Source organism: Falco biarmicus, chromosome 4 (assembly GCF_023638135.1).
Source record: "Falco biarmicus isolate bFalBia1 chromosome 4, bFalBia1.pri, whole genome shotgun sequence".
In the NCBI taxonomy this organism is placed as follows: domain Eukaryota; kingdom Metazoa; phylum Chordata; class Aves; order Falconiformes; family Falconidae; genus Falco; species Falco biarmicus.
Window position 1 is genome coordinate 3675370 of NC_079291.1, and position 21249 is coordinate 3696618.

The 21249-nt window shown below is 40.7% G+C and overlaps 1 protein-coding gene and 1 long non-coding RNA gene across 2 annotated transcripts in view; one reads left to right on the forward strand and one right to left on the reverse strand.

The window, feature by feature from the left end:
- JAZF1 (JAZF zinc finger 1) overlaps positions 1-21249 on the reverse strand; it is a 195148-nt gene that overhangs the window by 5437 nt on the left and 168462 nt on the right. The window contains exon 4 of the mRNA XM_056336513.1: positions 3981-4150. Within this exon, the coding sequence (XP_056192488.1) occupies positions 3981-4150 (170 nt within the window). The remainder of the gene's footprint in view (positions 1-3980; positions 4151-21249) is intronic.
- On the forward strand, positions 5094-5860 carry LOC130148201 (uncharacterized). The gene is made up of 2 exons (XR_008821492.1): positions 5094-5375; positions 5592-5860. It is a non-coding gene; the product is annotated as an uncharacterized LOC130148201 (long non-coding RNA).

Consider the following 21249-nt stretch of genomic DNA (forward strand, 5'->3'; position numbering starts at 1 on the left):
TTGCATGGCCACGAGGACACTTGCTGGGCAGGGACCCCTGTGTGGCCACACCTGTACCACGAAGCCGCTGCACTGCACAGAGCTTGCCACCCTGTTCAAGCAGGAACAGAGACATCAAGGATGGTTTGGGAGGATTTCTTGTTTCAGACTTGGACATTCGCAGATGTTTTTGTATCTCCCGCCTCTTCCTCCTGCAGTTTTCTTTGTGGGTCCTGTTCCTCTTTGCTCAACTTACAAGCTCTGGCTTGCTCCTTTCTTTCAAGTAAATTCCCTTCTTCCCCTCTCTCGCGTCAATATTCTCCCTCCCTAAGCTCTAGTAAGTCTCACTGACCTTAGATCAACCTTACCAGGGGTCTGTCCCACCCGACGGGCCTGGGACCCTCATGCCATTACCTGCCAGAAAGACAAGCCCAATGCCTCGGCGTTCCTGGAAGGTACCACTTCTCTTGCCCAAAGCCAAAAAGCAGTCATGCATATAAGCGACGTTTCGTACGCACAGAAATCTATTATTCTTCCATTACTGTATTTGCAGAAACTAGAAAAATTATGACAAATACTCTAGGGTTTTCTCTATAATAGTATCTATGCATTATTTGTGGGTGGGTTTTTTTTCCGTATCTATTATGTATCAAACTTCATTTGCTCTTTGGAAGTTGCCTGAATAACTTTCTCTACATCACATACACATTTTGAATGCCCTTCTCCAGAGCTACAGACCAAGTAACTGGCACACATAGGTAGTACTGAACAAAAGGCAAACCAATGCCACCTTCACCGATCCACACTTCAGCTTCTAGGGGTAGCGTTTTGCAAAGCATGTTAACTGCTCAACGCCACGTGCTTCTGGACAGGACACCGAAACGTGGATGTAAATCCAAAATCTGGTGAGGGTGAACTCCAGAGAAACAAGGCTAAGACCTTGGTGTTCCTTTGACTCATGCAGATGATTTTCTACAAATCAAATCCAACGCGTCAAATACAAATCATATGAATAAAAATTAATGCATAAACAGCAAACTGTAAAATACTTATAGTTTGTTCTCTAGGTCAGTAAGCATAATTAGAGAAGAAGAAAGCAAGCTTCAGAAATTAGTTTCAGAGGCTTGTGTTTGAAGCATGTAGAAGCCAGCGCGCTCCAGATTCATTTAGCCGTTTCTGCCTATCCCACAAACAAATTTACGCATCATTAAAAAAACTTTCTTTTTTTCCTCAGAATCTTTGGCTCCTTAAGAAAATCTGTGCCATACGATACAGAGCACCAACACATATTATAAGCAAGCAATCTTCTTTCTTAAAAAAATAAAAGTTCCTGAAGAACAACTACATGTTTATGACTCACTTCTGCTGCACTGCCTGTGGGAAACTGCCAAGAGATAGCAGCTGGGCGGGAGGCCAGTAGGGTCTTCTGATACTCATCTGGGCTTGTGTATAAACACGTTCCCATTACAGTTTCCATTGTCCGTCCCAGCCCATTCCTTGGGAGTATTTGTTGTACTCATTCGTGCCTTATTTACCTTTCCATAATGACTTTTCAGCGCAGAGGCCGTCTTTTACCCTTGTACATTGTTTGCAAAAAGGAGCCCCATCCCTACTGGGTCCTTTAAGCAGTACTGTAATACAAATAACATACCTAAAAATAACACTTTTGCTTCTCAAACGTACGTCACCTCAGGCCAGACAAAAGAAAACTGTGTATATCCTCCTTTCCTCCTCGCTCCCTAAAGGAATGCATCCTTTCTCAGCCGTAAAGCGAGCCTGGCAATTACTGTATGTGCACGTCCCTGTTCCTGTTTGGAGCACTATAATTGTTTTACAGCCCTGACTGTGATTATCCAGTACCTACCAGAAAATCCCAGTGCTTTGATCACAGGACTCCCTACCCAGCCTCTGCAAATAATTCATCGGAGTTGGGGGTTAAGCAGAAGGAAGATGAAGAGGAAACAAGCAACACAGCTGACACAAAGCTAAAAGGAAGGAAACAATGATAAAAATGTAAAAAGAAAAAAAATCAGGCCGAAAAGAAAAAAGGAGGAAACAGAGCCCACAGAAAAGAGGAATGAGGTGAGCCAGAGTTTAAGGACGTGTGTTCTGCTATCAGGACGAAATGGAGACGAGTCCCTGAGGAAAATATGGTACTTCTCATTTGCTGCTGTGCTCTGTCTGCAGCCTCTCTAAGGGTTGTTAATTTGTTCCCCGCCCGACTGTTCTAATAGTAACGGTGTACAAGATACCCCTTAGACAGTCCTCAGCGTCTGAGATGGAGGTAGTGAGATAGCAGAGGCAGGCAGAAACAGCTTGCTTATTTGGGCAATAAAAAGACAGAGGGCTGGCAGTCAAACAGAGAACAGACAGGATATAGCAAATTACAGGGTTCTCCTTCTAGCCTTGGCCATTAAGTGCATGTTTTCTGCAACGCATAGATGCCCTGTGGGCACAGTGACTTCTAACGATCACCACGGCTTGTTTGCTTCCTGAGCTAGGGATTTAGCTTTTATACTACAGCCTTCATCTGGCACAGCTTCTACCACACGCAAGAGAAGTATTAATCCTGAATAACACGGGTACATCTGCAAAGTAAGGCTCGCAAATAGTCCGAAAACATCCTGCCCTCTGCCCTGCCCCTGGAGATGGTGCCCGGTTTTCCCTGTCACCGAAGAGGAGAATAACCACTACATAGCCCAGGCTAAGCTCTGCAAAAAAAGACTTGGTATGCCACTAAGAATTGAGCACGCTGCTTTCCTGCTCACGTTTTAAGGAAGTATTGTCAGTATTACCTGATCTGTACAGGAATCCGAGTCCTGTGATCTGCTGCTATGGGAGCTGCTGCAGTCCAGAACAGCTGCAGCATTACTGAAACACGTTTTCATCCACTACATGGTTTCATGCACAGTTTATTCATTCTTGTCACAACTGTTTTATCTCAAATGTTACTGGTCTTCCTATATTTCTTTCATATTACTGTTCTCTTTTAAGTCCCTACTTGTCAGTTATTTAAAGGAGAAGCCATAAAATAAAACTAGTACAAAACCAACCCAACCGCTACTGCTTTTTCTAGGGTATAGGTCAGTGGTTGAGTTTTCCAGTACTTCATGCAAAAACTTCAGAAAATGATCTAGAGGAACTGTGCCAACATGCTATTTCTGTTCCCAAATGTCAGTGACTATAGAATGCCATACTGAAGTCCAAGCTGTTCAATACAATTTCATCGGTCTCTCCACTGGTTCACGCGAAGCCACACTCCTGTCCTCACATCATGGCATGTTCTATACAGTCCAGCTCAAGGTTCAAAGTTAAAGACGTTTCACCCCCATAAACAGACATAAATTTCTCATGATGAAGAGTATTTAAAAGGGCAGGGGTTGGAATTGTTTCCCAGTGTGTCACACAGAGGGATGCGAGCCCTGCACGCAGGGCAGATGCGCTGGCGGCTGTGCAGGGGACAGACACAGGGACTCAGACCCAGAATTTCTCCAAGGCTCTGCCTTCCTGAGGTGACCTCTGACTTGCAAGACGTTAACCACCATTTCCTGCACATCACCTTTACCAGGAAAAGCACCCAGGGCACAGTCTGGCACCCAGAGCCAGCATCTCTAGCAGTTAAGCGGAGGAATTCATTCTGGCACGGACGGGCATAAGCTTTTTATTTAGTGTCTCTGAAAGAGACCCAGGAGATTATTTTGCTGGTAGTACCTTCTGCATTCTGCAGTTAATTTGTCTGAACAACAGAAAGCTAGTTAAAATTTGTAAAGCAAAAGAGTCACTATGTAATTTCTCTTGACAGATAGGGCTGCAAAAGGCTACATCCTTTGTAAAACTGGTAACCTGGCTGTGCTTGAAAGGAAACCAGTGACTAAAACGTGTTCTCTGCTAAAATACCACACAAATAAATGCAAAATGTCTATTAAATGAGAAAGGTACAGACTGATTTTCGAGGCTCCCCCCCCCAGTGGGACATGAGGTAGGTCTGCACTACTGCTTACCTTGTATCTTTTTTTACATCCAGGAACAGGACAGGCAAATGGTTTCTCGTCCCCTCCATTCATGCACATTGAACTAAGGATAGCTTCAGAGCTGATAGCGCTTTCTGTAGTCCAGGACTCATCACTGTCTGATTCTTCATAGTCTACTTCCTCCTCATCATATTCACTACCTAGAAGAGCGGGGTAGTGAGATAAAACAAGAATAAATAAGAGCACAGCAAGATAACACATTCTGCATTTATTACATCAGTTACAGTGACTTGTAATTTCCCCACTTTTGTCTTTGCTGGAAGACAGTTATTTTTAATTTTATAAACCTATCTTTCTTGCAGTTATTTATTCCTTCATAAAGACATCAGTCGTTCTCTTTCTAATAACCAGGACAGGCATTATTAATATATCTTCATAAACTGCTAACTGCGTGGCACAGAAAGTTCAAAGGACTGATTTTAAAATGCAGTTTCATTACTCCTCAAACACCAGGATCCTTCCGTCTTTCCCAGTGCCCAAACAGCAAATGTGGTCTGTGTCCCGTCCCCCCCACCCTGCAATTAAAGCTAATTTTAAGGCTTTTCTTTATGCAATACAATACTGAAGAGCGTAATTCTACAGATCATAAACAGTGTAAAATAATATGTTGACAAGTCCTAATGCATTTACTAGCCCTTTGGAATTAATAGGAATTATAGCACAACATTAATAAGAATTATATTGTAGCAATTATGGTTGTGAAATTCATTCCCTCAGGTGTGGGGATAAATTGCATTGTGTGGCTGCCCTGAACAGACCGCATTATGTTCCAGATATGCTATGACAGCCATTAGAGCAGCTGGTGCTGAGTTTATTTATTATTTTTAATTGCAATAACTATTAATGAAATCCTCTGAAGAAGTTAAATGTGGAACAAGAGAAATTAGGAAAGCAGAATTCCAACTATAAAAATACAGTTAAAAGAAAAAAAAAGAAAAAAAAGCAGGGGAGGGAAGAGCCCCAGCTGATTAAAAAGAAAATATATGCACAGAGGGGGAGAGAGGGAAAGCCGAGGGAAACTTCTGTGGTGTCAGCAGGAGGTGGTGCTGTGTTTCCCCTCCCCTTTCTTCTTTCCCTTTCCCAGCTCTGCTAAATTTTATCCTTTCTGCTGAAAGACGATTTGGCTCCCAGTGCTGGAATAGCTCCCGTTACTAAAGACAGTTATGTGACACTTGCATGGCTCTGTTTGCTTCCCCTATATGCCCTTTAAGTGCATGCCTCTACGCAGCTCTACGCACCGAGAAGAAAATGCAGACAGATGCCTCACGGCGCTTTAAAAAAGAAACGTCCCGACTTTACGATAAAGGAAATCTGTGCTGCAACGTACAGTGGGGTGTCTTTGGTGTTTTTTTGCTTCTGCTGCAAGTAAAGTACACACCTATCATTTCAAATTTTTCCCTTCAGCTTCCCCTTCCCCCAGTCCTCTCCCTCAGACTCGGCACCTCTCCATCACTGAGTAAAAACGCGTGTCAACTGGTAGCTGCAAGTACTCAGGGTTCCTGAGCTTTAATCAGACACTCTAAGTTCGCTTACAGATGTCAGGCTATCCACATTTCTTTCCTGTGGTTTTCATCTGTACAGGGTGGTGCGCAGATGAGGAAAGATGGATGGTTTCCCACCGTCAACAACTGTCGACATGAGTGCACGCACACACGCTCTGCAGAACATCTGGAAAACTCTGCCCTGCTGACTGCGACTCCTTATCCCACACCAAATGAGTGAAAGCCAAAGAAAGCATTATTGACCTCTTAAAATATTTCTGAACTCTAGGAACAGTTAACCTAAAATGAAGTTAAGAGTTGTTATAGTTTAATTAACTAATAAAAAAATGGAGGCAAAACCGCAACTCTGCTTCTACGATTTCCTGCCCTTGATTGTATCTTGATGGAAAAAATTCCTCAAGCTGTTCCTTTCAAACTTTTTAGCTCAGTGGGGTGTTTTTTTTAAGCAAATGCAACAGAAAACCCTATTGTAAATACATGTATGCACTCCTAGGATGAGAAAATATACAACAATTCCAAACACTGATACCAACAATTTCTGTCATTATAATTGCCCTCCTTGTAAGCCCCCTTAAGAGGGGGTGATTTCCTCCCAAATAGGATTTTGTCCTCCCAAAGAAAACATCATTTGAGACTGTACAACATCTACTAAAGATATCACTACCTTTAGTGATAACAAGGAGAATGCTTTTATAAAACAACAAATCGGTGCTTTATAGAACTTCATATGCAATATGGCACGTAAGGGAGAAGATAAACAGAACAGTAGGGAAAGGCGGTGATCATTGCAATTACGCATTTCCATTAGTTTTCCCGTACTTTCAGGGCATCCTTTCAATTTTTCTAGTAACTTTGTACAGTAAGACCCAATAGTGTAACAACTTTTGTCTGTATTTCACTTGCAGGTAGACTCACTGAAGGAGAGAGACAGAAGAGACCAAAATGCCTGCATAAGCATCTGTGAGATCAGACCATCCCTGTGGTTTTCTTTTAATTAGCTTACCTGAACAAAAATGAAACATTTTGTCTAGTATAGTTTTTTAAACAGCATAAGCTAATGCTCCGTTATTCTAAGTTTTTATATTCAGACTTATCACTACAGATTTTGCAAATAGGACAAGCTTTTTCAAGTGTGAAAAACCATGTAAATATATATTTCTTCTTGCACAAAACGGTAATACTAATGGTACCAAACACCTGAAAGGCATATTACTTTAAACAAAGCTGGAACTGCAGTCTATCAGTGCTTTTATCTAACAGAGTCCTACCGAACTAAATTGCTTGTTCTTTCTTAAAAAAAAATAAATTAAAAATCCCTACCTGTTTTTAAGAGGGTCCTGGAATAAAAAAAAATGCAAAAACCTTACTGTCTTGAAAAAATTAATTAGCAATAAAAAAATGATCCTTTAAATAATTATGTTGTTTCAGTTGTCATAGAAAAAACAACCCTGCTTTAGTCAGGCTTTTAACTGATTCTGCCTCAGAATTTAATTTCCTTGGTTGTCAATGTCTAAGGGCAGCAACCCATGTGGTGCCTCACTGACTGTGTGCAACACATTAGAGAGGGTCGAGGGGGGCGGGGGGGAAGAGAAAAAACAAAAAGCACAACACACAGGTTGGTGCTGCCATAATAAACAGCCCCTAGATGAGGTATTTTAATTAAGTACTGTAAGGCTGAGGACGGTGGCTTTGCGAAGCCATTCCCACGCCGAGCAGGAGTCCCTGGACCCGTCAGGTGTCCGAACTGCAACTCCAGCTTGGGGCAGCTTGCCAGGGTACCAGCGGTATGCTGAAGGGGAAGCTCACAGCAGTGCACTTTGATCAACATATAGCTTGCTTGTGTTCTTTTTTTTGGAAACTCGGTTAGCATTTCACAACAATCATTGTTAATATTTATTTCGTAAAAGGAAAAAAAAAGCAACCACCTTTGCATCTAACCTATGGGCTGTTCCAGAGCGTAACAACTGCGTGACCTGGACAAGTATTTGCAATAACTCTTTAAGAGAGCTCCAAAAGAGAGATGGCTCGCTGATCTCTGCTTGGATATCGCCATGCACATGGAAAACAGGACACTGCTGGGGCACGCTGCCCTTCGGGGGCACTGAGCACCTGTGCTCATGGCTTTACCGTTTGCCGTCATGCTTGGAGGCAGAGAGATCATTCGCCCATCAGTGCTCGAAGGAAAAATATCAGAATTAGGCTTCAGAAGTCTGAGTAACAAAAAAACTCCCCCAAAACTCAACACCACACATTTCTCTAAGATCAAGTGTCTAAATATCTAGAGGGGAAAGGCCCACAGAGAAGCACAATGTTTCAGCAAGGCCGTGTACAAATACACAGTATCACCTGGACTAAATACTCCTTCTGCAACAGCAAGAAAACAGCCTTCTCCACCCCTCTCCTCTGGCAACCGCCTTCTGCAGCTCTTCGCTAGCTCACTGCCGTTCGCCATATCCAGTTTCACCGTCTGGCTTTCATTCAGAGACCAAACATAGTTCTACCTCAGCCCAACCTAAACCCACTGCTTTCTTGTCCAAATTGCTTTATTGTCCAAATGACTCAGTAACGTCTTCCTAATATCGCCCCGCCCTCACATCCAATATTCCCTCAATCCTGGCCCACAGAGCCATTTCCCCTCTCCTCGCTCCACTGGCCTTGCCAAAAGGTTCACCTCATCTGTGCTGCCCCCAGCAGATTAAAAAAAAATGAAAGAAAACACAGGCAAGGAAAGAACGCCAGCAGTTTGTTCCCCCCTGGAAGTTTCCATGCTCGAAGAGGAGGTGGACTCCACTGGTGGCGATGGCCTTGAAGCAGACACAGCTCGCACAGCATGACATATCAGAGCCAGGTACTACAGCAAATTACTAGTTATGAAAAGACAGAAAACATAGCGGGTCACAAAGTATTTTGGCAAGTTATTTCTCTTTCAATTTTGATGCTGCATTTAAAGACAACCCGTCACAAATGAGAAGGCTGCCTGCAACACAGCAGTTTACTTGCCAAAAGTAAACACATGCACAAAAAGGGAAGATGATTACTGCCTGCATGGTAACAAGTCTTTCTAGTGTGATGAAAAGCGAAGTTGTACCATAAAGACTTGCTCTACTTCTTTCAGTCAGTTTTGCTATCAAAATCAGCGAGAACATCACTTAATCCTGCAGCAAAGATCTCACCTCTTGAATGCCCATCTACTACTTTTTTCCAGGAGATGAAGTCAGTAGTTTAAATAGCTGAGAAACGTTTTGCAGAGTTAATCATTTGACAATTACAACAGACAACATCCCAGCTACGCTGCTGAAAATCTGGAGCCTTATCTTTTATGTTGCTGGGGTTTATTTGGTATTCACACCACTGCAGCCAAAATAAATTCTGATTTTTGCGTGACTGAATTCATTCCACCATGAGATCTACAGAGGATTTTTTCCCTTAACTTTGAATGAATCTTAAATCTAGCAGGTGCACAAGACAAAGCTGATTAAAACCAGCACAAGCTGTGCGTGCTATTACAATGAATATGATCTATCTCGACCTCTGATCAAGAACATTACGAGTCCTTCCTTTCTCCTCCCATGAAGAAAAACAAACCTAAATCATACTTGCCAATTATTTTTGTGACCAGAAAGCATACATTTAAGCATACAATTAATAACTATGAGCAAATAGCTTACTACAGTGGGGACCAACATTGCTAGTGTCACTAAAAGTTCATGGTAATTCCAATGATCTCTCATAAAAATTCAGCTTCACACTTTGTCCCGCACGGGACTTGCAGTTTGTATTTCATAGAAACAGTTTTATGAGAGCACTTTTTATGTTATGAAGTTTCCATTCCCATACACTATGACAGCTTCCTTGATAAAAAAGGTGAATTATTAATATTATGTGAATTTTGGTCTAACACTAAAGCACATTTATGGATTTGTCAAACTTCTTCCCTCTGTGCCCACTGACACACACAGTCTCCTCCACGCTCACCAGCAGGGAGAACGTTCCCACAGCTGATACTCATTGCTGATACAAAGATGTATCAAGTAGTTAAAGATGAAATATTCTTCCTTTGTATAAAGCACAGGAAATAAATGCTAGGGGCAGTGAAATACAAAACAGTTAAACAACATACATCACGGCTCCTATGCCAGTCTAGAAGCTGCAGCAGAACTCTCGGCTGTGAGCTGAGTACGGGTGGCACAATGTCTACTCGGGCAACAAATTTCAGACCCTGGATCATCCAAACAGACTAAGCCAGGGTTTTTCCTTCGCTTGCTTGTTTGTTTTGGGGGCAGGGGGAAAAGGGAACTCAGAGGACAAAAAGTACTTCCCAGCCTTTCTGAAAGGTCCATTCTGATTAATTTCTTGTCTTTTCAAAAATACTTTAATCATTCATGTCCACAAAGGTGGTGTAAATGTACATGTAAATACAACTGAAGAAACCCCACAGTGGTTTAAGCAGAGCACTGTGTAGCGCTGCACACTGGTATTTCCAATTTCAAGTGCAATGCCAGGGTTTGGATTGAGCACCTACGTAACACCAGCAGTAGGTTCACCACTGTGAAGGCTGGAGCCTTCCTTCCGCCAACAGGCACAAGTACACCCAGCTAAAAGTTTTCTCTCTTATCCCAGTAAGTATCTCAACCTCGTTCCTGGAAGAGGAGAGGCAAATCTGTTCTCAAAGCCAACCGCATGCTTGGCAGCTCTGCTGTCACTCGAGGGAGCTGCTTGAGATGGTTATGGTTTGTCAAACGGGCACTTGCCAAGGCTGGCAGAGACCTCCATCCCTCTGCACGATCACAAAAGAGCCATCAAAATAGCAACTGCAACTTACTGTTGACTTGGCCTTGTGCTGAGCCCTGCACAGCAGGTCCCACGGGCTGTGTGGTCTGCAGCGGTTGCTGCCAGGCTGCTCTTACACACACTCACGCCAGCAACACGTCCCTCATCTTGCACTTCAGCCGTTGCCATTGCCACCATCCTACTCTTCCTTACGACACTAGCCAGAGCAGGATCAGGCCAGAAAAACATCTTCTGGAGAAACCACCCATCCTTGCAGTCCTCCCCTAGCTCAGACCAAGTATCAAGCGCTAAATAACAAGCTGTTTAGGAACTATCACTACTCGGAAGAACTAACTTTCTATTGTCTCTGGATGAAGCAAGGCTCAGTTAGTGAATAACCATCAAGAGAATTTTAAAAATGTACCTCATGTAATGCTGCGAATATGGATTCAAATACAAAAGGCAATATGGTTTTTAATACTATTTTTATGCACAAGGTACTTATAAAAGCACTAGAGAAAATGAGTTAAGACCAAAAAAAAAATATACTTTTCCTTGTTTGTTTGCATCATTTGAAGAGTAACTTTCAGCCAGTAGGGTCTGCTACACCAAAGAAGGGAACATTTAAGCAAGCAAGGATATAGGTGGATGTTTCTGGACACCCTCAACTCCTTCTCACAGTCACCACACAACTGGCAACTGAAACTTGCACAGTGACAGAGACAGTGTGAAAAGGTACTTTGCAAAGCAGTTCTGGAGGGTGGTACCTCAAACAGGATGAACCCACAAGTAGTTATGCACCCAATCCACGGATAATGTTGGTGTTTTAAATGCTATGGTAGATAGGTCAAGTCCAACGTTTCAAATCACCTTTAGTTTTCGTTTCAATGCTCAATGTAAGCACATGAAGAATTTTAAGTGACTGAAAATATATTCAATTACACTTTGGAAAGCACACAGATGTTTCAGATCCTATAGGTAAAACGCAGAACTGAATATACTGTATTTTGGTATAGAATGATTGCAGCTGAGCTAGCCTATATGGGAAATGACCCTAAAATCCTGGTGGTAAAAGGCTAAAATGATAAAGGTACAAAATATACATAAAGGTTTTTATTTAAAGTACTATTAGTATAACATTAGTATTATATATTCTTACGCACTGTCAGAAAAATTGGGAACTACTTACACGTGAGGTCTGCTCTCCGTCTTGGGCTACAAGAGAAACAAAACTAGTAACGCTCAGGTTTAAAAAAGTAGTCCTCCAGAGCCAATACAGGGGTTGGTAGAGCAGCTGGACTCTCATCTGGCCTTAGCAGCAATTGTATGCCATTTCCTATTTTGATGTACCCGTATCTTCATATCGGTATAGGAAAGAACAGTCTTTAAAACTAAGGCACAGAAAATCCCAACCCAGAGATTATAAATCCACTAAAAGGCGCCTGCACACCTATATAAGCAGATATGTTACAACTTATTGAATGTATAAATGTATGCAAATAAAAAATGTAATAAGCCAAATAAGAAAAAAAAAAAATTGCCACTTCCAATTACTTTACTTGCAAAACAGCAACTAATCACAAAAACATGCATGTAAAGAACTGACTCTGGAAAAAAACAGTCAACTGATACCACGGCATGTGTTTTGTAGAACAGGACTTTCTGAGAACGCTGCAGAGGTGCTAAAGCAAATTGTTATAATGTCACTGCACAATGTGCTGTTGAGGTTTTATGGTCACACTGCGCCAATAGTCTCGGGAAGTTATTTTGCATTCTTATATAAACTTTTTTCCCCAATCCTGTTTTCCACAAAAAAGGGCTTTCAATAATGTACAATCTTCTGTTTATATGTAGTACAGGAAAAACATGATAAACCCAAGAACACAATCTCTACTTTAAACATATTTTAAAACTAGGTTTCTACAACTCCATGTAAACAATAAGCTGTTAAATGCTCACCAAAAAAGAGAAAAACCTTCCTGCAATTAAATGGCAATGTTTTACACAGCACTTTCTTAAAATCACAAAAATAAAAAAAGTAAATAAATAAATCAATCCAGCAGACCCCTCCCCACTGGAGGCTTAACCTGCAAATTAATGTAACAGTAATAAAACCTATGCCAGCTGGAATCCTTTCTTTCTCTGGCTTTGGCATGAGCAGCAAGAGCAGGTATATGTTTGAAGAAAAACAAAGTAGGACATTTTCCACCTTCAGTCACAGGATGTTAATTGAACTCTGGCAAATGTTTAAAGATATTCTCAAAATGTTCAAGAAAGAATTAAAACCAGTTGGGGCTGAGAAAAAGAAACAATCCATCCTTCCTCCCCCTTCTTCTCCCCCCAAACATCTGTTACAAACTTATACTCCAAAAACCACAGCGAAGAACAGTCATAATTAATGTTATTTTGGCTTTTTAGTTGCTAGCCCTGCATTCTGAGGTTAGAAATACAAAAATACAAGTTAAGGGCACAATTACTGTACTCAAGGACTCTCTTGGTGCACATAAGAAAAAGGTAGTTTTTCTTTTCTCTTCTTTATCCCTTTTTTCATAAAGAAGACGACAAAAATAGAAATGGTATCAGGAAACAGCTTCCTGTTTAAGATAAAGGATTACAATAAAAAGTACCTACATAAATGAACTACGGTTTATGAAGCTACGAAAATACATTCGAGATGTGTTTTATACCATTGGGTTGAACATGCTTTACAGCTGTACAAAAGCTATTGAGCCACTTACATACAGGCCATAAAACTGCTAATGCACACAGTCCTTACCCACCGCGACTGCTGGGCGCTCTGCCTTAATCAGCGCAGAATGCCAGCAAGGATGCACCGAGCTAGGACCAGGCTCCAGTCCCAGGCACTGTGCAGCTATCACTGTGCAGGCAGCATCCCCCACACGAAGAGCACCACTGATTTCAGCAGGATTCAGCTGAATTAAAACGTGGGGATTTCCAGGATGCTCCTGGGCTGGACCTTAGACCCTCACGTGTGAATGGGCTGAAGCACACCAAAGGGATCCTGTGGCAGCTGCCCATGGAGGACCAGGGTGCAGCAGAGCTCCAGAGACCCAGGGCAGCTCAGCGCTCTTTCAGCAGCTTTGGGCTGAGGGGATTTCATGCTTATGAGCCCCAGGAGGGTTACAAACCCCTGACCAGCAACGATGGAGGCAATGGCAGATTCTCTACTTTGACGCACTGATGGGTTGGAGGATTTATTTTGCACAAAAACATACCTACCACTTCTCTCTACCTGCTTTTAAATGCTCTGAGCATCTAGGTTTAAGAAACTCCATCAGTATAATTTGAAAGATAGTCCTAATGACAATACTCAGAATTACTCAGTAAGGACTAAAATGCCAATTTTAGTTTTTTTATATACTGGCCTATTCTGAGCCAGAATCAAGGCTTTTGTCATCCTGCCTACACAAAAAATCTACACAAAAGATCAGTTATGTTTTTTAATTAGTCCTACTTTGTGTTTATGAGAACGAAATGCATTTTTAACACCCAAACATAAGAACGCATTCAGTGGGGCATCGTGTTTCCTTTATTATTTTTTTTAAAAGACACTGATAAAATAAAATCCGCACTGTGCCGGGTCTGCTGTCACAGACCTTTCTTTGAGGCTATCACTGTTTCAATCAGGTACATAAAACATATGTTAGCAGGTGTGAGTTGTTTCAGTGTTTCAGATGATATTATCACTGGGCTGAGGTTGAAATGAAAGTACTTTTCAAGTTGTTATTTTCCATTGCTCCTTGGCTTCTTGTATCCTTTGGCATTAGAGGCAGAAGTGCTCAGAAACTGCCATGAACGATGCTGTCTGACTATACACGGAAAAACCTTACAAGAGGGACCCTATGCTAGCACGGACAAAGCACCAGCCTTCATCTTCAGCAAGAACTAGGATGATGTCTTTCACCTGCCAGGCCACAAGTACTAAACAGACAAGAGAATATGTAGTTTTGGGGGTTGGCAAATGTTTCATAGCCTTTAGTTCACTTGGTAATACGCAAAAGCTACAAACCACCCTGTTTTCCCTATAATTTTACATCATTTTGATGGTCATTGACTGGCTCATATGGACTCACACAGCTTCCCCTGTGAAATAAACCTCTCTGTGTTTGAAGTCATTGAGTATGAAATGGTATGTTAGTCTTTGCTTTTTTCTACTTTGGATTTGCTTTGGCTACAATGCAAGGAAAACTCGAACATTTGCTTAAGTTTCACCATCTTCAGTACACTGAAGTTCTGGCCGAAGTAAGTATGCTTTTTCAATGCTAGGCACTATAAAAACTCGTTGAAAACCGTAACTGCTTTCAGTATGCAGACATACAGCACTCGTACAGCTAGAGCAATTTTTTCAGTTCTCAGGGCACTACAATGGTACAAATCCTGTTAAATCTTGCAGTGTAGTATTTTATATATACATATGTATACACACACACACGTGCATATACATATACGTGATATAAATAAGCACGTAAAATTTCCATGTGCCCAACTACAGTTTCCAACTTTCTGAAAAAATCTGTGCTTTCAATTAGTAATTTTCTAGGTAATTTAGCAGATTACTTTAAAGCTAAATAGTAAAAAAAAATAATTGTTGCACCAGTTGGCCTTTGCAGAATAAACACACAAACACAAACGCAGTCATTGTTACCCAGAACCACTGAAGCTCCTTTTTGACTGTCATGCTGTTCCTACGTTAAACCTTTTATGCCACAAGCTGTGAAAGGCAGGCACAATGCGCCTTCTACAAAATGTGTATTCTTCTACATATTTGGGGGAAGAAAGGTCTATGTACAGTGGGTGTGGTTCTGCACCAAAAAAAGCTATCACAAATTAGCACAGAGATAATCTTTACTTTAAGCTTATTGTACATTTTTTGTTCTCCACCCTGTTAAAAAGTTTGCCAGGTTAGACTACTACGATGGGGATTATAAAACAGTTCCTGTGCTTGGAAGTACTTTAAATCTACAAGCCATGTTTCTATTGCCGCTTTGTAGCTCAAACCCCAAAACTAGTGATGATTTTATGAGTTGCTATAGTCTAGACAACTCTGTTACTTTTCAATGAAATTGTTCCTTGGGGAGAATACTGTGAAAATTCCCATACAATTAATTACAGGTATGTGCAACTAAAATACAATCCTACAGCACAGTAGCTTTACAATTGCCAGTGCAATTTATGTCTGTATCAAACAAGAATGCTCTGAAGGGGCTGGGAAGATGAAGTACAACAAAGAGGGTGTTACATGTAAAGCTACCTGTAGTGAGTGTGATGAGGTAATTAAGATGCAATGTTAAATTTTTGATGTGCCTTCTCCTCTGGCAAGATTCAGAGTTCTACTGGAAAGCACAGAATCTGACAATTGAGTCAATCTTCCTAGAACATATTTTTACTGCAAACTGGGCTCAACACATTTTTACTGCCAAGTTAAGAAGCAAATGAGAAATTGAACAGAATTATAAGGGAAATGCACCCATAAGGCAGGAAAAGAAAGAAACATAGAAAATGCAGAGAGAAGCTATGAGAACAATTGTGAATAAAAAAACCCAAAAGCCTTCACGTATTTCCTGCCACAGTACAGCCCTATTTTCCCCCATCAGCTATCTTCACTTCAATCTTACTTTCCTCTATATACACTTAAAAATGGCCTTTTAACTTCAAAAGTAATTTCAATTGTTGTAAACACCACTGTTAAATAATTTCATTTTGTGAATGTAGTATGGGCCTTCTTGTACTTAGGTTATTTTAGGATGGAATTAAAAAAAGGGGAGGTTATCATAATACGTGCCCTCGTGAAAACCATAGATGAGGTTAGTTACACGAGAATCCCTATCATTTTGCTCTGTCTTTACAAAGTTAAGCTTTGAATCAGTGGGAATCCCCAATGTCTGGAAAAGTAAGATGCTCATGGGATGTGTTGACTTGTCTAGTACAGCCCTGCAGAAATACTCCAGGATCCATACCCCAAAGCTCAGGACTTTGAAAGAACCAGTGTCACGCTCTCTTGGGGCCCCTGTGCTCCCTGCAAACACTTAACTGACCCTCCTCTCTCACCTGGCCCACCTGCACCTGGAAGAGGTGAGAGACTTTGGTGAGTCTCAAACCTATTGTAAAACAAACCAGGTAACCCCCATAAGGCAAATGGGGGCTGGGGTTTGCGGAGTCCTTAAAGACTCCAGTTTTGCCTAGCGGACAAAAAGAAGGGCACCATGGCCTCCCTTGCAAGAGATCCAGCCGTCAAGCCTAGGGCAACCCTTGCCCTGCATCTGGGGTCCAGCCAAACTGCAGAGCAGGTAGCCATGTAATCACACAGCTAGATTTCAATAAATGGCATGTAACAAAATGCTACAAAGGATAAAGATCAAGATACTCTTTGGTAGATTGAAAATGAAAATGAAAAAACTTAAACAGAAAAGTTCTGTCTGTAAACACTTGTCCTGTTTAGATCTCTTAGGCAAAATCTCTCTCCCCTTCCCTTTCTGCACATCTATGCCACTTTCCCTCCTGACCCTCAGCAACACTGAGGGGCTACAGCCCCCTCCATGCTCCTACAGGATGTTATTGTTTATCTCCAAAAGTAATGATGAGAAACTGGTCCATTGCTGGAAGTTATTGCCACTGCATTATCAGAATTCCACGGAACTGATCAAGAAAACAGGCAACAAGAGTTCCAGCAGCCTGGCAGTGGTCCCTCGGCAGAAGAGACCTCCAGCTGCTTTGGGACATCGAAATACAGTTCCTTCCATACAGTCTAGGTGTACTTGGAGCCACCAGTTTGTGCAGGTTTGACTAAGATAATGTTCCTGGTCTTCGTGATAATTTCAAACCGCTCGATTGAGGCTTTAAGTTAGTAATTATTATTTGTCGTGCAGTCACGCCCAAGATGACACAACAGCACGGTTGTTGCGCATGCAATACCATGATCATCTTGGCTCCAAAGATCCTCCAAACTTAAGTTTCAGTATCTTCTGGGAACGTAAGTCTTTTGGTTGGGTTGGGTTTGGCAGTGAGTAACCAACGGAATACATACTCTTGCTTCTCTACGGAACCTGGACAGCCACCTGAGAGCAGATGACCGGTAGAAAAAGAGATCTATTTCAGAAGCACTTAGTCAAGCACAGTGACAAGCACTTGAGCATTTTTCACTCTGGATTACTAGAGGAAAGAGTCGAATACGTACCAGGTCAAAGCCTGGCTCCCTAGAACAGGAATGGGGCATCTAGCGCTGAAAAATTAACATCTTTTAGCTGTTGCTGGGAACAAATCCCACCTGCGCTAAGAAAACCGCTATAGGAAATAATTGCACTTTTACTTATTATTTTCATTGTTATTGGAAACCTTCTACTATAGCTTTATTCCTTAAGGCAGAAACTAGAAACTACCACAGATTTTATGCATTATTCATGCTCAGCCACAACCCCAGCCAAAAGCTCGCGTTAAAGTCTCATACCATGTCTAAGCACACACGTACATTCTAGTTAAGTCATATGTTGATCAACTGTTTTGTACAATGCCATTCATTATTTTTTTGATTATTATTTATGTATTTATTTTTTACAAGAACACCCATAAGGCTCTGTTACAATAGGTGCCTCAGACTGCTAAATGCTGGGCAAACATAGGTATATATTAATTAGCATGCAGGATTAATATAGGCCCCCAAACCTGCAATTAGATGGAACCATGTTGGCTCCAATAATTATAAAGAAAGTTCTCTTTCGTCATCTGCACAGAAATGTGAAATCCTGGCACCAGTGAAGTCCCTCAGAGGAAACTTTTGCCACAGACCACAATACAGTTGCCTCAAGTATTTTATCACAGATTTTATCGTACCTTGCAGGCCTGAAATATTGAATGCATTCAGACAAACTTCCATTATGTTGGAGAACAGAATTTGGTCTTCATTTTGAGAAGTATGGCTTAGTTTTTTGCCCATACTGTTTATACAAGAGTGGGTCTATGTCTCTAATTTTTAATAAAAACATAGCATACAAGTTCTTCAGTCTCTGAACAGGCAATTAAGCAAGCAGAAATTTCTGCCAATCTGAACAACTACTGAGATGGTTCCTCAGACATCTGAAAGTGTTTTTTCAAGCTGCAGTAGAACTTGGTTGATTTGTGCTTTACTATGCAAGACACCCCATAAGTCAAACACACAAAAATGTAGCACTCTCAGCCCATTTCTCAGCAACTCTTTAATATAAGAGCCCTGGGATTTGATCTCATATTTCTACTTTTCATTATTTTTTCAATTACATCTGCATGATACTACACTACATTAACATAAGGTGTAATAATTAAACCTGAGCATTTACAATACACTAATACGGGTGAAGAGTTTTTTAAGTGAATGGCTGAAGTTAGGCTTTTGTACATACGTGAATTCTTGAGCTTGCAACTCTGCAAGTGCAGAGTACTTCATTCCAGTCTGACAAAATGCTTGTTACGTGCTCAAAGTCAGGCATTCACCTCCTCAGTATTAGGTGCTTAACATTAATCACGTGCTTAAGCACGTGACCTGAACCTGTAGCACGATTTTCAAAAAGCCAGTAATGTGTACTTGTTTCCACTGACTTGTCCTGACTCCAAAGTCTAATTTCAAGCATCTTTAAAATCTTAATCAAATAGTATTTTGCTGTGCTCTATCCTTAAAAAAAAAGTCCACCTCAAACCAGCGAGCTCTCTCTAGCTGTAGCAGTATTGAGCCAATCTGCATTGCACCCCCAAGCTGTTGCAGATGATTATAAAATTAATAGTGATTTTAATGGTTCACAGTCTACTGTGATTCAACCTAATATGGAGTTCAAAAATGCCACCTGCTGACAGAAGCCAAATATGTAAATAGCAGTTCTGCTACAAACTCAGATTAATTTGGCTATGTATTAATAGCGCATCCATAAACAAAAACAGTTTGAGCACGTAACTCCTCATTCCTCAGTGCATTTGGGGGTGGGGACGGAACCCTGTTATTTGACATTTCTACTGTCCACTTTAAACTTACTAAGTCGCTTAGGTGAGCAGATCTCTTTTTCTTGCTGGTTTCTGTTTAACGTGCTGTTAAAACACTCTGCAAAACAGCTGTCTCTGCCATATGATTACTTCATTGTTGAAAGCATAACATATGGAAACTGTACTGAAATGTTAGCTGCTTTGATACCTACGAAAAGGAATGAGCTTTTGCATTACAAGACAATGCATTTTTTAAACAACTTAAAGTAACAAAAATTAAACACACATTTGGAATCTAAACCATATTAGTTTCCAGCATGCCTGTTACTCTGTTTCAATGCCTAATTCCAATGGCTGGTTACCATTGTATTTTTGATTGCTTTTACCAGCAAACAATGGGTGGTTTTCTTTCAACTTTTGCATTCTTAAAAAAGAAAAGGGAACAGATTCGAGGAGGCCATTGGGATTCCTTCATGAGTTATCCATGAAGGCAAGTGCTATAGGGCAGAATTATAGGAACAATATCTCATGTCACTGACATAACATTACTTGAGATAACAAGGTTTATTGGGAAAATTCATAAACTGCCACACAGTGCTTTGCTTCTGAGAATCAAAGCTCCCACGACAGACAAGTCCTTAATGAACCAGAAGCAAGGTGGATCCTTACAGATTAATTTCTGAGTCCCAGCTGCCTCTGGCAGGAGGAGAAAGGAGCTCTTTAGTTGTAATACACATACATTCCACCCCTGTAAATTAGTCACCCACAGAGGGAACAATGAAACTCTAAATTATTTCATCAGTGGCAAGAACACTCATTAACACAAGAAGGAAGCTGTAAGTTTTTTGGGTTTGCCAGTAGTTGCATTCAAATCCTGAACAAAATCCAGCTGAATAAGAGAAAAGATTCATAGTCTTGAGTTATAAGAATCTATTAATTTTCTTGAATAACAGTTTATATATAAACTATTACAATCTTAGAAGATATTCCCTAATGATGTAAATGGGACACGATTCTCTTTAGTTTTTTAACTAAACCTACAACAAACACAAATATATTTAAAATCATTGTAGTTATTTAAGAATGCAGTCACACATGGTATCAACATTACTTCTAATTACACCAGGCTCTGAAAATACACACTAGTTGAAGACTGATTTTTTTTTATTGAAAAGATATTGAATTTCATTTTCTGTCTTTCAATCACATATTATATAAAGTCATGGCTCACCACTAATATGATTTATCAGAAAAAAATTGGCCCATTTCACATCATATGTTCTAACTGGCTGAAACTCAGTTACTACACATCTACTAAATCATCATTCAAATAGTGTCCTCAGGTGGGAAATTTAATGGTTTCTACGTCAGTAACACTAACTTGAAAGCCTCATGGTTTGTTAGTTTTTTTAGACATTAAAATAGTGCTGTACTGAATTTTTAGAGATATTTGATTACAACATCATTGATTAGATCTTAGATTCCTTAAAGGTTAGGGTCAATCCTAAGTAAGTAATGGAGAAATCCAAAGTATTTCTTACTCCAAATTAAAATTAATTATTACTTTCATCTTTTACTAGAAAGAAAAAAAGATTGAGAAGTTAGGTATTTCTGTGGGTAGAAAATGGGGTCACTTTTGTAAATATTAAGATTGGGTTAGGGGAAATTTCAAGGAAGTTTGCCGTATTAAGGAAAGGTAAAAATCTTTCAAATGCAGTCAATCAAAAATGACTGCACAAATATGACTCCCCAGAAAGGCATTTATCCTAATTAATAAGATAAACCAATAGTTAGTCACCTACTTAAATGACAGCTGCAAATCAAAATGGGACTTGCCAATTCTCCCATGGGGTCAGCTATGACCACCCATGAAAACTTTGCTCTTTCATCTCCTTTACAAGTGGAAGGACTGACAGACGGCCGCAGCTGTTCCAGCCAACCATAGCATCCTCCACGCTCGCTGCCAGGACTGGCTGCCATCCACTGCCCAACACGATCAGGCA